Source organism: Colossoma macropomum, unplaced genomic scaffold (assembly GCF_904425465.1).
Source record: "Colossoma macropomum unplaced genomic scaffold, Colossoma_macropomum, whole genome shotgun sequence".
Taxonomy (NCBI): Eukaryota; Metazoa; Chordata; class Actinopteri; order Characiformes; family Serrasalmidae; genus Colossoma; species Colossoma macropomum.
The window spans coordinates 15,113,540-15,132,950 of NW_023494793.1; the positions used below are offsets into that span (position 1 = coordinate 15,113,540).

Sequence of the window (19,411 nt, forward strand, 5' to 3'; positions counted from 1 at the left end):
ATCACTATTCAGCAATCACAATACAAAGAAAAACATGATACAGATAACGTTTTTGTGTGCAGCCTTAGCAAGAAAAGCAGCTTACTTTGTATTTTAGTCTGATATTGTCCCACATTACATAACTGGGGGGAAAAAAAGTTTCCCTATGATGTCTGCTCCACCCAAAGGCTTTGCAACACATAATGCACACAAAACAGTTAACAAAGTTCAGGGTAAGCCCTGATTTTAAAATAAATTGTACAGTCATTTGAATCATTCAGTGTTGGTGGAAAAAGGAAAACTATAGCATGTTGGCCATAAGTTCTATAGCTTTTAAATTTAAAGAAGATTTTGACTTTCAGTATTGAGTTAAATCCTCTGAATGCAGGATTTTTTTGTGGTGAACAGGGCCTCACTTGCTACTCTATCAGTAGCATTTTCACCACTGATGAGATCACCACTGTCCTATTGGTGGCAAGTAAGCTGTTATTACTAATTGAAACTGGCTCAGCTCATTAACACTGCCAGTCATGGACCATCTCTCTTTGTATTTACCTTAGTTGGTAATCTGTTAATGATAGACAAATTAGGTTGTAGTTCACAGCAAAATTCTTTGCATTTGGTGTTGTGGACTTCACTCTCATGCACAGACTGTTTTCTTTCACTGAGCCAACGTTAATCACTACTTTCAGACAAAAACACTTACACCCCATACTCCAAACGTTAACCAAATGTACATTGATAAAGGACTCAGTTACAGGCCACTTTTGCAAGCCAACATTATGATTTACTTATAATACCCCAAAATATAAACACTGGTAGCTAATTTACTTGTAGACAAGCACAATTTGTATTTACTTCAGCATGTTTAAACTGTAAAAGGCAGATATAATGGATTGGTACTTCACTACAAATTCGATCTGTTTGGTGTTAAACACAAAAATGTATGTTTTTTGCTTGTTTCAAGCTAACATTACTCATACTTGTGCAGAGCACTCTCCAGAGCAGACTCCGCTCCGCCATTTTGAAATAACATCCTGCTGCTTCAAACAGCTCTTCAGCTCCAGTGCAGTTGTGGGATAGGACAGTGTGCTGTGGTTGCATACTTCAGTATCTCTCCAAATGAAGTACATCCTGGGATTTTTTGTTTACCTTTTGTTGAGCGCTATGGATTCAGACACACTAAACTTGCGTCCTGCTTTTGCGTAATGTATAGTATGGAAGTCGGAAATCAGATGCAGTCATGGACTCTAGTCATGCACTCATGCAGCTAATTTTAACTGACACGTTTTAACAAAAGGTGACGGACTTGACCACTGTCAAAAACCTTACTTTGCAGATATTGAAGATATTGTTTTCACACTGCAGACATTTACACTGCTTGTTAGCTTTTGTAAACCTGCCTCACTACCACTAGTTATGCATAATGTCAGTTTATGGCACCTCTAAGATGGTGGTGAAATAAAGAACAACAGATAGAAACAAAGGATTAGAATGTGATCCAGCTTAGTATATCCAATATTCGAACCATTTAAATAAATCCTTATATTCATATCCAATCCTGATCTTTCAGATTCGATTGGGACAAATCCAAATTTATATAATGTAATATTATACATTAGTTTCAGTGAAGAGATCTGCATTCAGTTAAACATGATGTTAAGCCATGGTTCACTAAGGACTTGACAGTTTTTCAGATGCCTCAAGAAGCCACCCATGTAAGTGGGGACAGGGAAAGCTACAAATGGGCCAGGATCTGATTGTGTAGTTTCAGCCACACAAAGCAACCTGCCCTGGTCTTTAGGCATATTCAACCAGTCACTAAGTTTGCTTGCACACAATAGCTAGACTACGTCTCTTAGTCTATGAAACTATACCAGATCAAGTAATTTACATGTGTTGTATAAAAGACTACTTACCCCTCCCCCCGCCAGTGCACGTCCAAGTTTAATCAACCTTAGTCGGACCATGACAATCAAACTGTGCTGTTTTATATGATATTAGTTAGACTAGTACTTAGTTAGACTTGTATGTAAACATAGTAACTGTCCCAATGTATGGTGCCCGACTGCTTCATATCTTGCATTATTGTACCTGTCTCGAAAAAAAAAAAAAATTCCACCTCAGTGACTACAGACCTTAATATCTGAGTTTCCCTTACCTGAAGACTGTAAATATGGGCCTGCGCATCATTCTGCGAAATCTGAACCTCAGGTGCACATATGCCAGAAGCTTGTTTGTTGATTTTAGATCAACATTTAATGCAGTTTAATACAATGTTTTACTGTTGAGCAAACCTTCAGAAATTATGCCAAGTCTGTCTGTCTGCAAAAGTTATCTTGTTGACTAACAGGAAGCAGTGTGTTCGAGTGGGTGCCTATCTCTACCTCAAGTCTCGGCTACACTATTGCTAAGTCCAAAACCCACCTGCAGCATATTATGAGAAGAGCCCATAAAGTCATCGGCCTCAGTCTTCTATCTCACAGTGAGTGACGCCAAGCTAGAGCAACCAATAGGGCCAGGATTGCTGCAGATCTTTTCCACTGAATCAAGTCATTTCCATGAGTTGCGCAAAAGACTACCCAGTTTGTAATCCTATTAACATGTTTATTTCAAAAGTTTCCGTCTTGTTTTTCCACTGTTATCTCTAGTGTGCCTCATACAGCCTGTACTACTGAACTGAGATTTACTGCATTTTTTTCCACATAGCTTCACTGTGTCGTACACAATTTTGCACAAATTCCACGGTTTTTTGCAAATTCCTTTTGCTTGAAGAAATGTGTATCCTGTGAAATGTGTTGTTCTCAGCCTATGCCATTTATTGTACCATAAATCCATTTTACACATTCAGTGTGTTTCAGTGAAGTTTGTTTCTTTTAGTGTAATCCTCATTCTGAGAGTACCCATGTATGTGTGATTTATTGCCCTTTTCCTGACACTCATATTTGCAGCATCTGCCATAAACTTTGCTTAAGTTATAAAGACTTTTTTCAGTCGTTTAAGTAAAATGTCCAGTCCACTATCCACTACTACACTTAACTCAGTTCTCCCTTTGTACTTCCTTGCCTTCTTTCTCTTTTCTCTTCTTCTGTCTCTCTGTCTGTTTCTGTCTCTCTCCCTCTCTCTCTCCCTGTCTCTCCCTCTCTCTCCCTCTCTCTCTTCCTGTCTCTCCCTCTCTCTCACACTCACACACACACACACACACCCTCACTGACTCTCTGACATTCACATGGTGTCTCTCTGTCTCCGTTTCTGTCTCTCCCTCTCTCCCTCTCCCTCTCCCTCTCTCTCTCTCTCCCTCTATTTCTTTCTCTCTCTCTCTCTCTCTCTCTCTCTCTCTCTCTCTCTCTCTCTGTGTATTTCTTTCTCTCTCTCTCTCTCTCTCTCACTCACTCACTCACTCACTCACTCACTCACTCACTCACATTCACATGGTCCCTGCAGTCTTATTGACCTTGGTTCCTTCTCATTTGCATCCTCCATTTTTCATACCTCCGAATATGGCATTGGGGGACTTTTCCATCATTAAGTGAATTTACAGCGATTTCCTTATGTGTTTTCTCTGAGGGATTGGTTTATGAGATACACATTAAATATCCATTAATACCTCATTATCCCACTGATAAGATTACCATGATAATGAGGCAGAAATTCTAATTGTTGCACTACTGCGGGTGCCACTCATTTAATCATGCACCTGAAAGATGAGCAGCCCAGAGCCCCTGCCTCACTCACTGTAAACATGGCCAGCAGGGGAAAGCTCTCCTGCTGCCCCACAAACCCCCACCACCAACCAAACATATACACACACACTGTGCTTGTCCTGAGATCTGCTGAGAGGTGCTACTGATGTCACATAGTGTGCTCATCATCTGTCTCCATCTGACCATTATACACATGCACTTGTTAGCTCTTTTTTCATAACCCACTCCATGCACCTCTTTCTGTTCTTTTACTTCGTTAGTTTATGGCACCTGGTGTGAAAGTTTTGGGGAGAAGCGTGTGTGTGGGACACTGGTAGGGAGAGTAACAAGGATATGAGTAATGCACTGCTCACTCTACACCTCAGAGTCATGACCTAGACAACTGTGGGTGCATGTGCATATGTATGCACATGATGGGTCATAAGGAGGTGCCATTAACCTTTAACTACTCTTAGTGGCTTTCCTATTCCCTGCTGGTTAGAGTCTTAGTTGGATCCTTATGAATGCTGATGCACATTCGGTGTGTTCTTTCTACACAGGGGCTGCTGTTGAGAATATGCTGGGGAGTCTACTGTGTTTGCCAGGGCCTGGCTCCGTTCTTTTGGACCCCTACGGGTCTACAATATCTGAGACAACAAGTGAGGCCTGGAGTGTGGAGGTTTTACCCAGTGACTCAGGTAAGTGATCATTCAGAAGGAAATTAGTCACTCTTCATGTGGCCTTGGCTTTCAGGCTTTAGCATTGCCTGGAGAAACAGAGGTATTGCAGCGTACACAACTGCAGGTGAGGTGTAGTGATGGTGTAGTGTGACACCGCAACATGCTTCCAGTACAAGCTAGTTATGTTCTAGCAGTTTACGTTATTGCAGACATTCCAAGTGAGATTTACTGCCTTCTTCCTTTGCACGTGGTAATCAGTATTTGAGGCACATCAATTACAGGGTGGAATTGTACTGAATGTAAATGCTATTTTGGAACTTCTGAAAGCTGGGAATTACTTTTCTTAAGACTACTTTTCATGTAACCAGTATACTATTGATGCTTTCTGTGTCACCTGGGTTGCATGTTTTTTTTAGATACAAAACAAAATTTGAGATTTATATAGGCACCCCATATGAAGCACCTCCTGTGACCATGACAGCAATACAAACTAAACTGTTAAATTTGTACACAACACCATTATGATAAAAAAATATATATGTAAATGTACACTGTGAAATTGAATTGATTTAAAGTCGCTCTTAGTCATCTGAAGTATTATTTTACTTTGTAATGTTTCATTCAAAGTATTTATTCAATAAAATCAGTTAAACTGCTTGTTACCATAGGAAGTATTTATTTATTTGTTTTAGAATGAACTGACAAAAGTTTTTTGAGTGTATTGGCATGAGAGTAATTTATTGAAACAAGCACTTCTTTTGTTACAATAAAGAGAAGTTGCAGATGTAAAGTAAGAAAATTAAAAGGTGATAGACAGAAACTAAAACCTCAAAGCATTCTGGGTAACTCCTTATTGATGTTTGAGTTTAAGAAACAACTAATATATATCACAGTTGACAAATGACCAATATTTCAGTCAGTAAAGCACTAAACAAGAGTAGTATGAAATTGAAATCTAAAATAAGCTCCCCAGACAAAAATTAGTCACCTTGCATGTTTAAGGTGGTAGTAACTTTAGGATCCTGCAGGTGGTGTTTCACGAGGATGATCGGGCTATAAACACCTGCGAGGTGTGAAACGTGACTCATAGATTGAGATGGTACAGTGCAGTGAATGTCTCGGTTGACATGTGGAAAATGGGTCGCAAAGCAGATGTTAATGATTGGTAAAAAAAAAGGAGTGATTGCATTTGGGCGTGTCAAAGGCCATAGTGTGAAGGAAGTAGCTGGTGTATCGAAGCGTACGGTCATACGGATCTACCAGTGGCAAAAATTCCAATAAAAATCGCTTCGCTTCCAGGTAAGAATTGCTTCTAGAAGTCAATGCAGGTCCTTCACAACCAATTTTTGAAAGAACACTCCGCAGGGAACTGTATACCATGAACATATGGAGCAGAGTGGCGTGCAAGAGGCCTTTGCTCACTTCTGCTCACAAAGTTGTACAGTGTTACAGTGGCCAAAGAGACAAAAAATTGGACTGTTCATGACTGGAAACGTGTTATCTGGTCAGATGCCTTGTTTCTGCCTGTATGTGAATGATGTAGGCGTTATGTTCATCGTAACCTCAGGAAGACTTCAGTGAGGACTACGTACAAGGTGTGGTTCAAGCTGGAGGAGGCTCTGTGATTTTCTGGAGGTGTTTTACCTATGCAGAAATGGATCCTTTGGTTGAGGTGACAGTAAATTTAAACCACAGTGCCTACACTGAGCTGCTGGACAATCAGGTATTGCCTTTTGCTGATCACCTTACTGAGGAACATAACATTCCTATCCCTGTAATCCAAGATACCAATTCTCGCGTTCGCAAATCCCCAGATTTGAATCCTCTTGAAAATCTGTGGGACTACCTGTAACAAGCAATAAGACGCTAAGGAAAGCATCCACAAAATCTGGCCAAACTGTGCAATTCTTTGATGCAAGAGTGGCTGAACATTGATGTCATCTACATTTAAAAACTTGTCCCCTCCATGCCAAATCGAATCGCAGCTGTTATTTGTGCTCATGGAGGTATTACATGCTATTAGGTAAGTTTCAGACACAGGTGACTACATTTTTGTCTGTTGAGCTTAAGAATATGAACTTGGGACAGTATGTGAAATGCAAATAAAATACCAAGCCATTATTTGTAAATCTGTATTTACATGAGAATGACCGATCCTTTTACCTTGAAAATTTATTCTCAGTTGCTTTCCACTAAAATCTTACATCTGAGAATGTATAACGTTAAAGACCAGCTTATCCAATCAACAAAATGCCTAATTCACTGTTGGATGAAGCACCTTTTCTGTTTAGTGTAAATTAGCCCTCCCTGTTGGACTGACTAACAGGTAGACAGTTATGAAAACAAATGCCATTTACTGGAAATGCATTGTGCCACAGAATCAACTCAGTAGGCAATAACATGCAATGTCAAAAAGATTAGGCACTAACAATAATTACATTTCAAAAGCATTATTGGAAATTGCTAATGCATAAAAGATAAATGACATTTCATTTATCATTTTGACACCATTTTGCATCACATTTAGCATATTAGTTTGTTTTCAATCAGTTTATCAGTAAGTTTCCAAATTTCTGTGTACATGAAACTTTAGTACTATTATACAAACAAAAAAAAATATTATTGCATTTTAATTTTTGTTTTGAGGTATGGCTGTATGTTGCTGTTTTCATGTTATAGAATCTTAAATGCTTTGGTTTGTATGGAATGAAACCTTCAGGAGTCTGTTTGTATATATCTGTTTAGGCTTCATAAAATGCTTAGTGTTGATGTGTGTGAAATGTTTTGTAGAAACTGCAGATTTAAAGCAGGAGGAACGTTTGCAGGAGTTGGAGAGCTGCTCAGGGGTGGGCAGCACTTCAGATGACACTGAGGTCAGAGAGGTCAGCTCCCGACCAAGCACACCAGGGCTAAGTGTTGTCTCAGGTATGCACATACACACATACACATCCGCTTTTTCTCTTCATTCATCACATCCTCATCATTCAGTCAACCAAACACAGAGTTTACTTCCAGTGCTTATTTGCCAGAAACAATTCTTTATTACAAAATAAAGGTATAAGAAAATTAACAGTTTGCATAACACAGTTCCCATATTTTCTCACTTCAGAGTTAAGTGCCACTGCTGCACCTCTTCAGCTCTTTTTATGTTGGGGCTCCCCAGCACTGACATAGTAATGGAAATTAAGACAAATGGCCTGGTGCAAGAGTGCTCACAGGTAGCTCTCGTGAACCTTTCTTGGAGGATTCAGGCAGAGGGGGCATATTTTCTTTCTTTCCTTGCTCGTTCTTGCCATTTCTCTCCTTTTATCACCCACTCTGGGCTCCCCTGAGAATTTTTTTGGAGTCCCTATACCCTCTCAGATTGCTCACTCACCAACTCCTTTGGCTCAGAAAATCTCACACACACATTTAGAAAAAGGTAACTCACACTGATCTTATACAAGTTTCAGATTTTTTTTTGTGAACAATTGTGTTTATTGTCCCGACAAAGGAAATTGACCACCATCAATACAGGATAATGTCTTACCCATAAACCTTCCATCCCGACCCCTACCCTTCACCCCACCTGGTAGACAGTTAAATAAAGTAAATTACACTACAGGGGCTTATAATGCTGCAAAATATGATAACTTATAAAAGTTCAGTGGGAGGAAATAAGTAATTTCACTTGCGCAAAGTCAGTATTCCACCCTTCCATTGTCCTAGCTTTGGCCTCATGTATAGGAGCTTTTGAAAGGTCCATAGTAACAATACTGAGTAAGGTCAGGGCCCGAACATGTCGGGTCAATAAACATGTCGTACACAATAAACATGTGGGGTTCCAGCATTTAACTAATAAAAATTCTGCAGCTATAAAAGCAGCTTGCAGTAGATTTCTCTGCCATAATGACAAATAAATTAAATGAAGTAAAAATATATTTTAAAAAATCTGGAGTTAAATGTATGTTCTTTCCTATTAGGACTGATATATCGATAGAAAGCTGCCTCCAGAATGTTGAAAGTGCCAAAAAAATAATGCAGAGAGGTCCCTAACATCCCTTGAGAGCATAAAAAGTCTCAGATGATTTTAAAATAATTCATTAATTATTAAGAACATTCATTCTTACATTAGACTGTGCGTTCTTACAAATCATCTTAAATACAAAATGCAAAAAGTATTTGTAAAGTAAATTTAAATAAAAAAATAATAAATTAATAAATTAAAATAGCGTTGTAATAAAAAATAATAGTTGGTGTAGAATATAAGATCACAAAATTCACTGAACAGAGCGTTAGACCTTGGCAAAGTCAGTACCATTTCATTAAACATTGTAATATTAAGGAATATTGTTTGTTTACATTATCTGCAGAGAGGACATGTCTTGCGGCAAGTTAAATAACGTTCATTCATTTTCAAAACGATTCGAGGTCGGAGGTCCAAGGAAGGCAGTGTTTTGCTAAAATGGCTTGATTTGTTATTCATTGCCTTTGCACTGAAAACTGAAAATTAAAAAGCTACATTTAAGATATTGCAAGTGGTACCACCGCCCCCCCCCCAGTCTGACAATTATAGTAGGTCAGCCGTACACCCTTAGCAAAAAGTGCTCTATGTAGTTTAAAAAAGGTTCTATTTTCTTGCATTAGTAGTGAAACTTTTTTCTTTTTGATATGTAGAGCTATCTTTTAGATTTTGGTGAATGTTTTGTTACTTGTGTAGGTATCAGTGCAACATCTGAAGACATCCCTAACAAAATTGAGGACCTGCGTTCAGAATGTAGCTCAGACTTTGGAGGCAAAGACTCTGTGACCAGTCCTGATGGAGAGGAATCTACACATGGTACAAACACACATACTGATTTAACAGGAATGCAGTTGAAAAATACAGTTGTCATCTGTCTAAAATAATTACTAAACATGTTGTCAGGATTTTTCTTATGTGGAGTTTCTGAAGGAACTGTTTATGTACAGAGACCATAGATGGTAATTTAGTGATGAAATAGTATACAAGCACTATAGAATGCTCTCACAAGGTAAAAGATCATCCTGTTTATAAGGACTTCAGAGACTTTTTTTTGGGCTGGTGTTAACACATTTTATCTGTTTACCTCTCCTTTTCTGCATGTCTCCAGCAGCACACACTCTTTCCTGTGCCCCTGCTCAAGCAGATTCTCTGCTAGCCATGTTTGATCCCCTTTCTTCTGGAGAAGGTAATATCAACCACCAGCCTGCTCTGCTCTTGGCAGTATTAAAGTTGTGTATAGGTGTGTAGTGCTAAAAATATTTTTGTGCTGTTTAAAATGTGGACATATAACATGACATGAATGTATTGGCTTGGTTAACAGTATCAGAACACATCTCTTGCCAGTGGGGAAAAATTATTCAGACTAAAACTGCTTCTTAATGCTTTGATTCATTCTTTAATGAAAGGAACAAATTGTCTTGATAGCCCAAATATGTGTAGCTCACAACGGTCACAACACACAAACAAATAAATAAATAAATATTATAATAATTATTTGCACTGTAGTTAAAGTTACTTTTGTAATTGTATAGGTAATTTTATTTATTTGCTTAAAGGAGAGGTTAGCAGGATTTCTGTTTACACATCCAAAAAAAAAAATCTGTACTGGTGATGCATCCAGTCAGTGGCACACAAGTGTAATAATTTATTGCTTCTCATATCCGACAGCTTTGTCAAACATTGCAGTCTAACTATATAGTAGGCCTGTCATAGTTCTTAGATAATTGTCTGGTTGCAATTTTTTGAGCAATTATTGATCGCAGTTAGTTTAGTTGACTGTATTTATTTGACTGCAGTTATGTTCTACAGTTGCAAGCTTAGAAAACAAGTCACCTTGAAGCAAAATGTGAGTTGAGTGTGTAGTTGAGGCAAATACATGTAAATACATGGGTCTTACAGAAATCTCGGAAATTTCTTGACTTACTGGCTACTGATTTTAGAGGTTTTATTGGGTTACAGTGGTTAATGTTTGTAGACATCTCAGTCAGAAGGCTTTGATTGTATATCATTTTTCAAGGACAGTATTTTTAGTTTTCTCTGTTTAACTGAAACATGACTTAAACCATGTGATGATGGGTTTTTAAATGAATGCACTCCACCTGGATTTAGTTATAAGCATAATCCTCATGCACATGGCTGGGGCGGGGGTGTTATGAGGCATTTGGTATTGCTGATAAAATGCATTATCAGTTCAAGTCTTTTGAATTGCTGGTTGTAAATGTTACTAGTTCACCAACTCCCAAAAAAGCAAAACTTGTACACACTTGTTACAAAATATAGATCATGGACCATGTTCTGAAACTTTATATAACCTAGTTCTGTCTACTGGTAAGGCCATAATTGTAGGAAATTTCTGTGTTCATGTGCAGATTGATCATGACCCATTAAGCGTCACATATATTTCTATTCTGCACCGGTTTATGTTACTTAGAATGTTTTAGGACCTGCTTACAAATTAAGTCCTTCCCTCAATCAAATTCAAATTTAGTCCTTCCCTCAACTACCATGAGCCTCTTGTTACTGCTGCATTATCATATTTTTGCTGACCTGTTCTTGGACTTCTTGTGTTTAAAAAAATAAATAAATAAATAAAAGGTAACAATGTTAAAGATAAATCAGCAAGCTACCATCAACCTCCCATTTGCCACTAAAATTCTGATGATGATGATGATGATGATAATAATAATAATAGTGATGATAATACGTTTTGCATGTGACAATGTAATGCATTTAAAACCAGGTTTTCCAAACTAAAAGGACGCTTTACAAGCTTCTTAACAATAAATAAAACAACACACACACACACACACACACACACACACACACACACACACACACTCATGGAGTTCCCCAGCTGGCAGGGGGGGAAAACTCCCCACATCTCTGTGTAGAGTCATTTAGATACCCCAGGAAGAGATGCGGGGCCCTTCTCTCTAGCCTGGAAAAAGTCCTTAGTCACGAAGGGGGTACCGTTGCTCAAGCATCTTCATCAGGGGCTAACATAATGTACAGAAAAACAGATGGGCTACCATCTGTAATAGTAGAACTACAAAGTTAACCTATATGACAAATGGACCTGAAGAGTACATGTATGGTGATTGGAGTGGATGCCTGTTGGTATAATCAAAATAAGACACACGCTGTCCCTACAAAATGCTAAGAAATTAATACATGCTTTTATAAATGCTAGATACTACTACAATTTCTCTCTAAATAAGCTCTAACTGGTTCAGAATCTAGTGCACCTGTGCACTTACCAGGAGAAGAAAGTTTGAACGTATTACCTTGGTCTTATTCAGTTTACATTGGCTTGCTGTTAGGTTTCACATTGACTACAAGGTGTTGCTTTAGACATTAAAAGCTCCTAACGGCCTTGCTCTGGCATATATTACTGATTTGCTGAAGAATTATAGCCAGTCGTTCACCACATCGTTCAGCTCAGGCTTACTGCAAACACCATTTGTTGCAAGTTAATTTTCTTATGTAGCTCCTAAAATGTGGAATAGCATTCCAGAGAAAAGTAATAGATGTTTTAATTTGAAACGCCTATTCATATTATTCGATTGCATATTATTCAATAAGACTACGTCGCCATGTTGGCAGGCAGGTACCTGAAGACCAAAAGAAAAATAGTTTAGAATGACCACGAAAAACATGTATACATTTCAGATGCAGTCTCCGGAAAACACTGCAAGGAGATGATTAGCTGGATTGGTGGGCTGAGTCCATATAGTCTGCATATCTTCAGAGTTCAGGAAATTCCAATTCGTTAGATTTTACAAAAACTAATAAAGGTGGTTACCAAAGCATATTTGTGTATGAGTTAAATAGTAAACTCATACAAAATATAAAGCTGAAGCTTCTTCTTCAAAAGCTTCTCATTTGAATTTTGTGTTCTATCCTAAATGGTACTGCAGTTACACTGAGGAGCCTTAAACATAAAACAAATTACGGAGGTTGGCGAACACGAAGCCAACATCAGCTTACCGTAATAAATGCTTTAATTTATCTCAAAAAATGCATCCTTAATGAACAAATACCTTAAGCTTTCACTTGGAAATTTTTAATGAGCAGCTAACGTGCAGCATAGCAAAGCAGCTGTTGAACGCATCTCACTGGCTAATCTAATGCCGCATCCCAAACCACACACTTCGGTACTTTACCTGCTAATCAGTACACTTCTAATGATATGTGCGCTATTTTTACACACTATTTAGTGTGCTAGTATGTGGTTTTGGACAGGCCAGTAGTAATGCAACAGGAAATCTCAGCCATTTAGATTTCAGCTTTCATTGGTTATCACTACAGCAACAAATCAAACAAAATCAAGGCAATACTCTGAAATATATCAGTTAATACGCTTTAAAAATGCTGGATCGGTTATAGCTTTATCTCAATACAGACCGCCACAGCACTGCTGAATGAACTTGAAGCTGCCTACCAAAATGGTGGCACAGTTGCGATATTGGAATGTTATTAGTTAAGAAAACTTAATAGGTTTTTTTAAATACAGATTAAAAACATATTTCTTTAGGCTAGCTTGTACTTTAAAAGCTGCATACATTGAAAAAAGACTGTGCAAATATTTAGATGAAATTTATATTTATATTTAATATTTATATTTATATGAAAAATGTCATGCTTTACACAGGTCTACTCTAAAGCCAGTGTAAAATTTTGTCCCAATGGTTGGCTAATCTGATAGTGTTAAGAGAATGACTGCAAATGTGAGTGCATGCATATTTGTGTATGTGTTTGTGTGTGGGGCACAAGGTGAAGGGGATGACAGGTTGCTAGACCTCACTGCAGGTGTTTTGGCACAGTGGCCCATCCCCACTGAGGTTGTGGCACAGGGCTGCCATTGGAATGCAGTCAATAGAGATGCTGTACCCTTGAAACAGGTGGCCAACTTTCACTTAGGGTCTGTCTCCTTGACAGCTTTTACACCTATGTTCACTTTTGCTGCTTGTACTTTTCTACCCTCTCTGTGCATTTGTGTTCATGTGAATTTGTATTCACATGACTAGCTTTCATGAGCGTTTGTGTTTTTGTAGGGTAAACTTAAACTTTCACCGGAAAATCTAGTATTTTCCAATAATACATTTCCAACAAACTTCCAATAATAACCAGTTCACGCAGCAAAATGAGATGCCTCTTTTTACCACAGCTCTTTGCAGTTTTCCTGATGAACTTGGAAGTGCTGAATTAGACCTGTGTGCAAGCTGAAGCAATACTTTGACTCTCGCTCACAGGCTCATGCACTAGCACCATTGTTAGACCCAAGGTGCACTACGCCAGGCCCCCTCACCCTCCCCCAGACCCCCCCATCCCAGAGACCAGTGCCATGGGACCATCTGAGCCACGTCCCTCACTCTTTGCACCCCACTACCTGGCCCAGTCTGAGCTGGAGCACACCAAGCAAAGGCACTCGTACCCTGAGCGTCTGGTCAGAAGCCGCAGCACGGATGTAGTATCTGCAGGACGCAGACCCAACAGTGACCCAGGCCTAAACCGCAGGACCATGATGGAGGAGAGGGACCAGGTGGGCGTCTATTCAACAGGACCCACAGCCTCTCCGAGCAAAGACTCACTACGAGTAGAGGTATGCAAGGCGGGATGTTTCCATGTTGTCATGATTCTGTTGCACGCCTCAGTTTTAAGAGAGCATTATTATGTTTAATATTTTTTTTCTCTTAGATTGGACTGTGTTTGTAATTCACAACTTTAAATCCTTATCCTACAAATTATTTTGAATTGAGTCATGTATTGGAAGTTCGTAGTGACTCAACTCCTTGTTTCAGCTATTTTCAGTTAAGTCTGTAATTTGCTCAAGAATGTATGGTTAATTCCACTTTTTTCCTAATATAATATACTGAATTGCTTGAATGGTTTTGTATATTTGTTCAGGCTGAAGACAGAAAGGACAGTGATGATGAGAAATCTGACAGAAACAGACCCTGGTGGAAGAAACGCTTTGTTCCTGCCATTCCTAAAGGTGAAAAGTTGCTATATGAATGACAGGGTCACTTTTATAAACTAGCTTGGTCTTGGTTGATTGGAGACATTTGACATTGGAGACTGTTTCACACGTCATACTTACACAAACTTTTATCCAGTACTTAAATACAAGTATTGTATTTTCAGTCACATTTGCGGTCCCTTTTTATTTGGCTAGTGGTCTTCCAAAATGAATTCATTTTTCTTACACAGAATGTATGTCTAATGGTCTCTTCCACTGACTTGCAACAAGCATGGCTGAGGCAAATGTTTGTCTGTGAAGCCCAATTGTATCTGTTGCTGTTTGTGTTCCTCACACAGTGCTCTATTGGACTGCAGAGAGTGAAATCCCAGGTAACCCAGTATCTCTCATGAGCTAGCATTGTAAGCTAGAGGCTGAGTCTTTCATATATACAGTAGTCCCATTCTAGATTTTGTAGATTCACTCCTCGTCCCACTGTGTGATGGCTGGAGCTGTGACATGCCTCAGTGAAGCTTTGCATCCTCATCCATGCAGTTGTTTTGCTTTTTATTCGTTGTGTGATGGTAGATACCAGTTTCAGGTACATTTGGCTCTACTTTGTTTTAATGTAAAATACATTTAAGCAAATTGGTATTTTTTTGTTAGTGGTATTTTAAAGAACAAACGTTGCAACCTTTATTCTAAACATACTAGTTCCTTGTGCAGTCGTATGTTGTTAATATTCTCTTTCTGCTGCAGGCCTAAAGGATTATATTATTCATTATTTGGATGTTCTCTTTGTCAGAGTGGACTCCTAGTAGATAGTGTTAATGCGCTCAGAAAAGGGGACTTGCCAGGATGGATGCGGTTTAGTACTGATTTGTGCACTGACTTTTTTTGTTTTCTCTACAGCACCAATTGCAGCGTTCCGAAAGCGGGACAAGCAGGAAAAAGACGATTTAGCAGCAGAGAGGGTCCCTCTAGGTCTGCTGCTGTTTATTTCCACCTTTCTGGCTCATTCTTGTTTACAAACTTGGTGCATGACTTTCATACTGCTTTCTAATAGTAATAGTCCAGTAAGTAATAATCCAAACTATCAGACAGCTACCGTTTCATGTAATTCTGACTTTAGCTACCTCAGAGAAGCTGTCTTTTTAAATGGGCAGTGCCATATCTAAATCTTCAGCAGCATTGTCATGTAAGTGATGTAAATTTTCTGAAAGCAGTTAAATTTCTGAAAATTTAGTTCTTTTAAAGACCACCTTTTCAACTAAACTTTTCATTCTGCCTTTGACATATGTTCAGGACTATGGAGTTAATTTAATGTCAAATAAATGTATAAAGCCTACAAGCAAAATATTAAGTATCAAAATGTTAATATGTTGCAAGTATAAATAATGAGAATCAGATCAAAATTTTTCATAAAGGTTACTACTGATTTTCTCTCATTCGGATAATGCATTGCTCATTTTGCCAGTTTTTGCTTTAATTTTTTCTGTATTTGCTAGTTTTGCTGATAAATGTTTTGTTTCTGGAATCACTCTTTTGCGTCTGACTTTTAGCACTTTTTTAACAGGTATTACAAGAGGGCGTACACCTGCACTCTCTACTGATCAACTGATTTGGAGTGACAGGTCTTCAGAACACGTAGCCACGCTCACTCTTGAGAGCTGTGATCTGACTCAGAGTGTAGTATTGACCAAGAGGATTGCGCAGATATTTCCAACGTTATGAGCAATGTTTGTCATATGCATTATTGTAACACACTCAGGATCCTGTGTCAAGCTGTGTAAAATACACATAATTTGGAAAATTGAAGTGTATTAGGTAAACTTTGAATGAAGCTGTAGCATTTCTGATTTGCAGCTGCTAGCGCTAACTAGCCTAGCAGTTTACACAAAAGGGTGAACTAGGCGAGCTTTGCAGCTGTTTACCAAGCCCTTCATGAGCTGGTCAGGTGTGTTGGGTTGTTGATAGATGGGTAACGTTTAATCACTACAAAAGGGAATAAAGTCAGTATGTCATGGTTGGCGATACATTATAATGAGTTATGAAGCCTGTTATGTCACTCTTCATGTTTCTACCCATAGAGCGCCTCCCTGTCAGTCACTGAAACTGGCTTCATATTTCAGCATGCCAGTTTACAGAATGTGCTGCTCCAAATCACATTAATACAGTGAACTAACTTTAGTTTCATTACCAGTATGGCTCGCCTTGTTTTCCCAAGAGGACACTGCTAGGCTAGCTAGTGCTAGCAGCTGCAACACTTGAAAGATGATACAGTTTTGTTTATTCATAAACAACAGATGTTTACGTTCGTCAATGCCCAAACAAACACACGTTACCCATTAACATGTGTTACATTAATAATTCAAAAAGAATATGACACAGTACACACTGCTTATAATATCAGATATGCCAGTACAACGTTGGACCCACAGCACCACTGAGTACTGTGTGTTCCGCCATGCTGGGGGGTGGTTCATGCCAAGTGGTTACGCGTTTAGAAGACCTGTCACTCCAAATCAGTTAACCAATAGAGAGTTCAGGTGAATGCCCTTTTCTAAGACCTGCCCCCCTGTTAAAAAGTGCCAAAAGTCAGAAGCAAAAGAGCGATTCCAGAAGCAAAATACATTTCAGCAAAATGAAGAAATAGAAAAAAAATTAAAACAAAAACTGGCAAAATGAGTAATAAATGTATATCCGAATGGGTGAAAATGCGAGATAATCTTTTTGAGAAATTAAGTTTGATTTAATTCTTACTATTTGTATTGTAACATATTTTTGATGACATTTTGATACTCAATATTTGATTGTGGATTTTAAGATATATATATATATATATGTATATATATGTATATGTATATATGTATGTATATGTATATATGTATGTGTGTGTGTGTGTGTGTGTGTGTGTGTATATATATATATATATATACGTACACATATAATATACACACACACGCACGCACATATGGAGGAAAAATGACATCAGTGGTGCCATATTGCTTATAAATTGATTGCATATAAATTATAAATTAGCTGATGCTGACACACGAAGTGGGCGCAAGTACCTGTATTAAAAGTAGCACCAGCAAAATTGCTATGAAATTATAATTAATGTTAAAATAATGCCTAAACGTGTTACACAGCATTGTATACATACCCAATTTTAAAAATGGTCTGAAGTATTTCTTGATTTTGTTATATCAAAGGCCTTTTGAGCAATGCATTTGAAGAAAAGGCTATTTGACAGTTTGTGCAGTGTTGTTTAAACTATAGCTGTAGCTGCAGTGTAATGGTAGATAATAAAACAGCATAATTTACTGCAATTTTCTCTGTATATCAGTTTTAAACTCAGCCTTTACCATTCAAATTAAATGTGGCTTTTGTAATTAATATTATGACCTGATACAATTTGGCTTTGTGTTGGTGTGTGGTAGGTACATCAGATGAGCCTTCATTACCAAGGCATGGCTGTCATGCTCAAGCAGCAGAGGACATATTGGATAAATATCGGAACATCAAGAGAACTAGCCCTAGTGAAGGGGCAACAGCTGCGGCCTATGATGGACAAGGTAAGATAGTTTGACTGAAAAAGTCACTGCTGCATTTAATAACTGTTTATTACTTCCTAGTAACATTAAGGGCCCTATTTTTGTGGTCACAACCCAAGCAAAAATAAGGCATAAAACCACAGCAGTGGCACTTGTGAGTGTGACAGTCTATTTTTAGTATTTTTTTGTAAGCTGAAACTGAAAAAATAAATAAAAAAGAGTAAACATTGAAAACCTGAAATAATTTAAGTAAAATGATGCGTACAAAGCAGGGAAGGTGAGCACTTTCAGCACATAATTTACTCAAATGTCATTAAGAAATGGCAGGTAAGTGAATTTGTGGAAGTCAAGGCAAGATCTGGAAGACCCAAAAAACTCTGTGATGAAACTACTCATATGCTGACTAGAAAAGCAAAACAAGTGGTGGTCCACCATTATGCTGTGCAACACTGCTTGCACAAAAATGATGTGCATGATAGTCGTCAGAAGGAAACCTTACCCGAACTCATCAACATCTGTCTTCGAGCCTTAATTATACAAAACATCTAGATAGAGGCAGACTGATTAAGTAAAAATGAAACTCTGGCCACAACCACAAAAATGAAACTATTTGGCCACAATCACAAAAGTTATGTTGGGAGGGAAAAAAAGCTAAATTGTTAAGTAGACTGTAATTTAACAATTTAGAACAATTTATTTCTGTGTTTTGGTATAATCTGCATTTTAAGATGAGACTCATGTGTTGTCTTTACTAGCCTATATGTACAGCCATTCAACATGGCTTATGTGAGCAGGAGCTTACACTGTTGTTTATAGTTTATAGTTACATATTAGTTTACTGAATTTGACAAGCATATGGACTTTCTAGTGGCTTGATGGAGAGAGAACCCAAAGGGAGAGAGACTGAACTATTTGATGCAGAAGCAGAGCAGTGCAGGGTAGATGTAAATTGGTAGTTTCAGTGCAGCAGATGCCGTCCCCTACCTACTAAAATCGAATGTCTGTGTTGTCATGGTTGGCTATTTGTAAAGACGCTTTTTCAAGAACAAGAGATGAAACATTGACATCACCAGAAACAATGATTTTTTTTTTTAGTATTACATCAACCTTACAGTCTTGGAAACTTCTTTTCTGTTTGCCTAAAATAAATAGGAAAAGATTACCAAAACGAGAAACATCATGGTGAGATGCCATGGCCTGACTTTGGAAAAAAAATAAAAATAAAAAATACATGGAATACATGCAGAAGGGAGAAGTACATTTGGGACATCATTAGGAAAGATACTGTTTTTACCACTGTTTCCCAACATTGCCTATAGAACAGAAGACTTGTGGATTTACTGTCTGTTTTGGGTAGCAAACAAATATATGTTGTATTTCTCCATTTATTACTGTTTATTTATTTGCTATTTTATTCACTGTGCAATACTCACTACAGTACATACATTTTCTACATTTCTAAATTTAAATTTAATACTTTGTATATTTTTCTTGTAATTTTTGTACATATACATATATCTTTATATTTTTATTGTTTATTCTATTTTATA

At 38.0% G+C, this 19,411-nt stretch overlaps 1 protein-coding gene across 5 annotated transcripts in view; it reads left to right on the plus strand.

The window, feature by feature from the left end:
• The window catches only part of gapvd1 (GTPase activating protein and VPS9 domains 1), a 68,149-nt gene that overhangs the window by 38,716 nt on the left and 10,022 nt on the right, over positions 1-19,411 (plus strand). For 2 of the 5 annotated variants that reach the window (XM_036578617.1, XM_036578620.1), the window contains 9 exons: positions 4,223-4,360; positions 7,133-7,267; positions 9,042-9,161; positions 9,454-9,531; positions 13,598-13,947; positions 14,253-14,340; positions 14,664-14,696; positions 15,217-15,288; positions 17,748-17,882. In XM_036578617.1, the coding sequence (XP_036434510.1) occupies positions 4,223-4,360; positions 7,133-7,267; positions 9,042-9,161; positions 9,454-9,531; positions 13,598-13,947; positions 14,253-14,340; positions 14,664-14,696; positions 15,217-15,288; positions 17,748-17,882 (1,149 nt within the window). The remainder of the gene's footprint in view (positions 1-4,222; positions 4,361-7,132; positions 7,268-9,041; positions 9,162-9,453; positions 9,532-13,597; positions 13,948-14,252; positions 14,341-14,663; positions 14,697-15,216; positions 15,289-17,747; positions 17,883-19,411) is intronic. The other 3 variants (XM_036578619.1, XM_036578621.1, XM_036578618.1) reach the window with 2 other exon arrangements.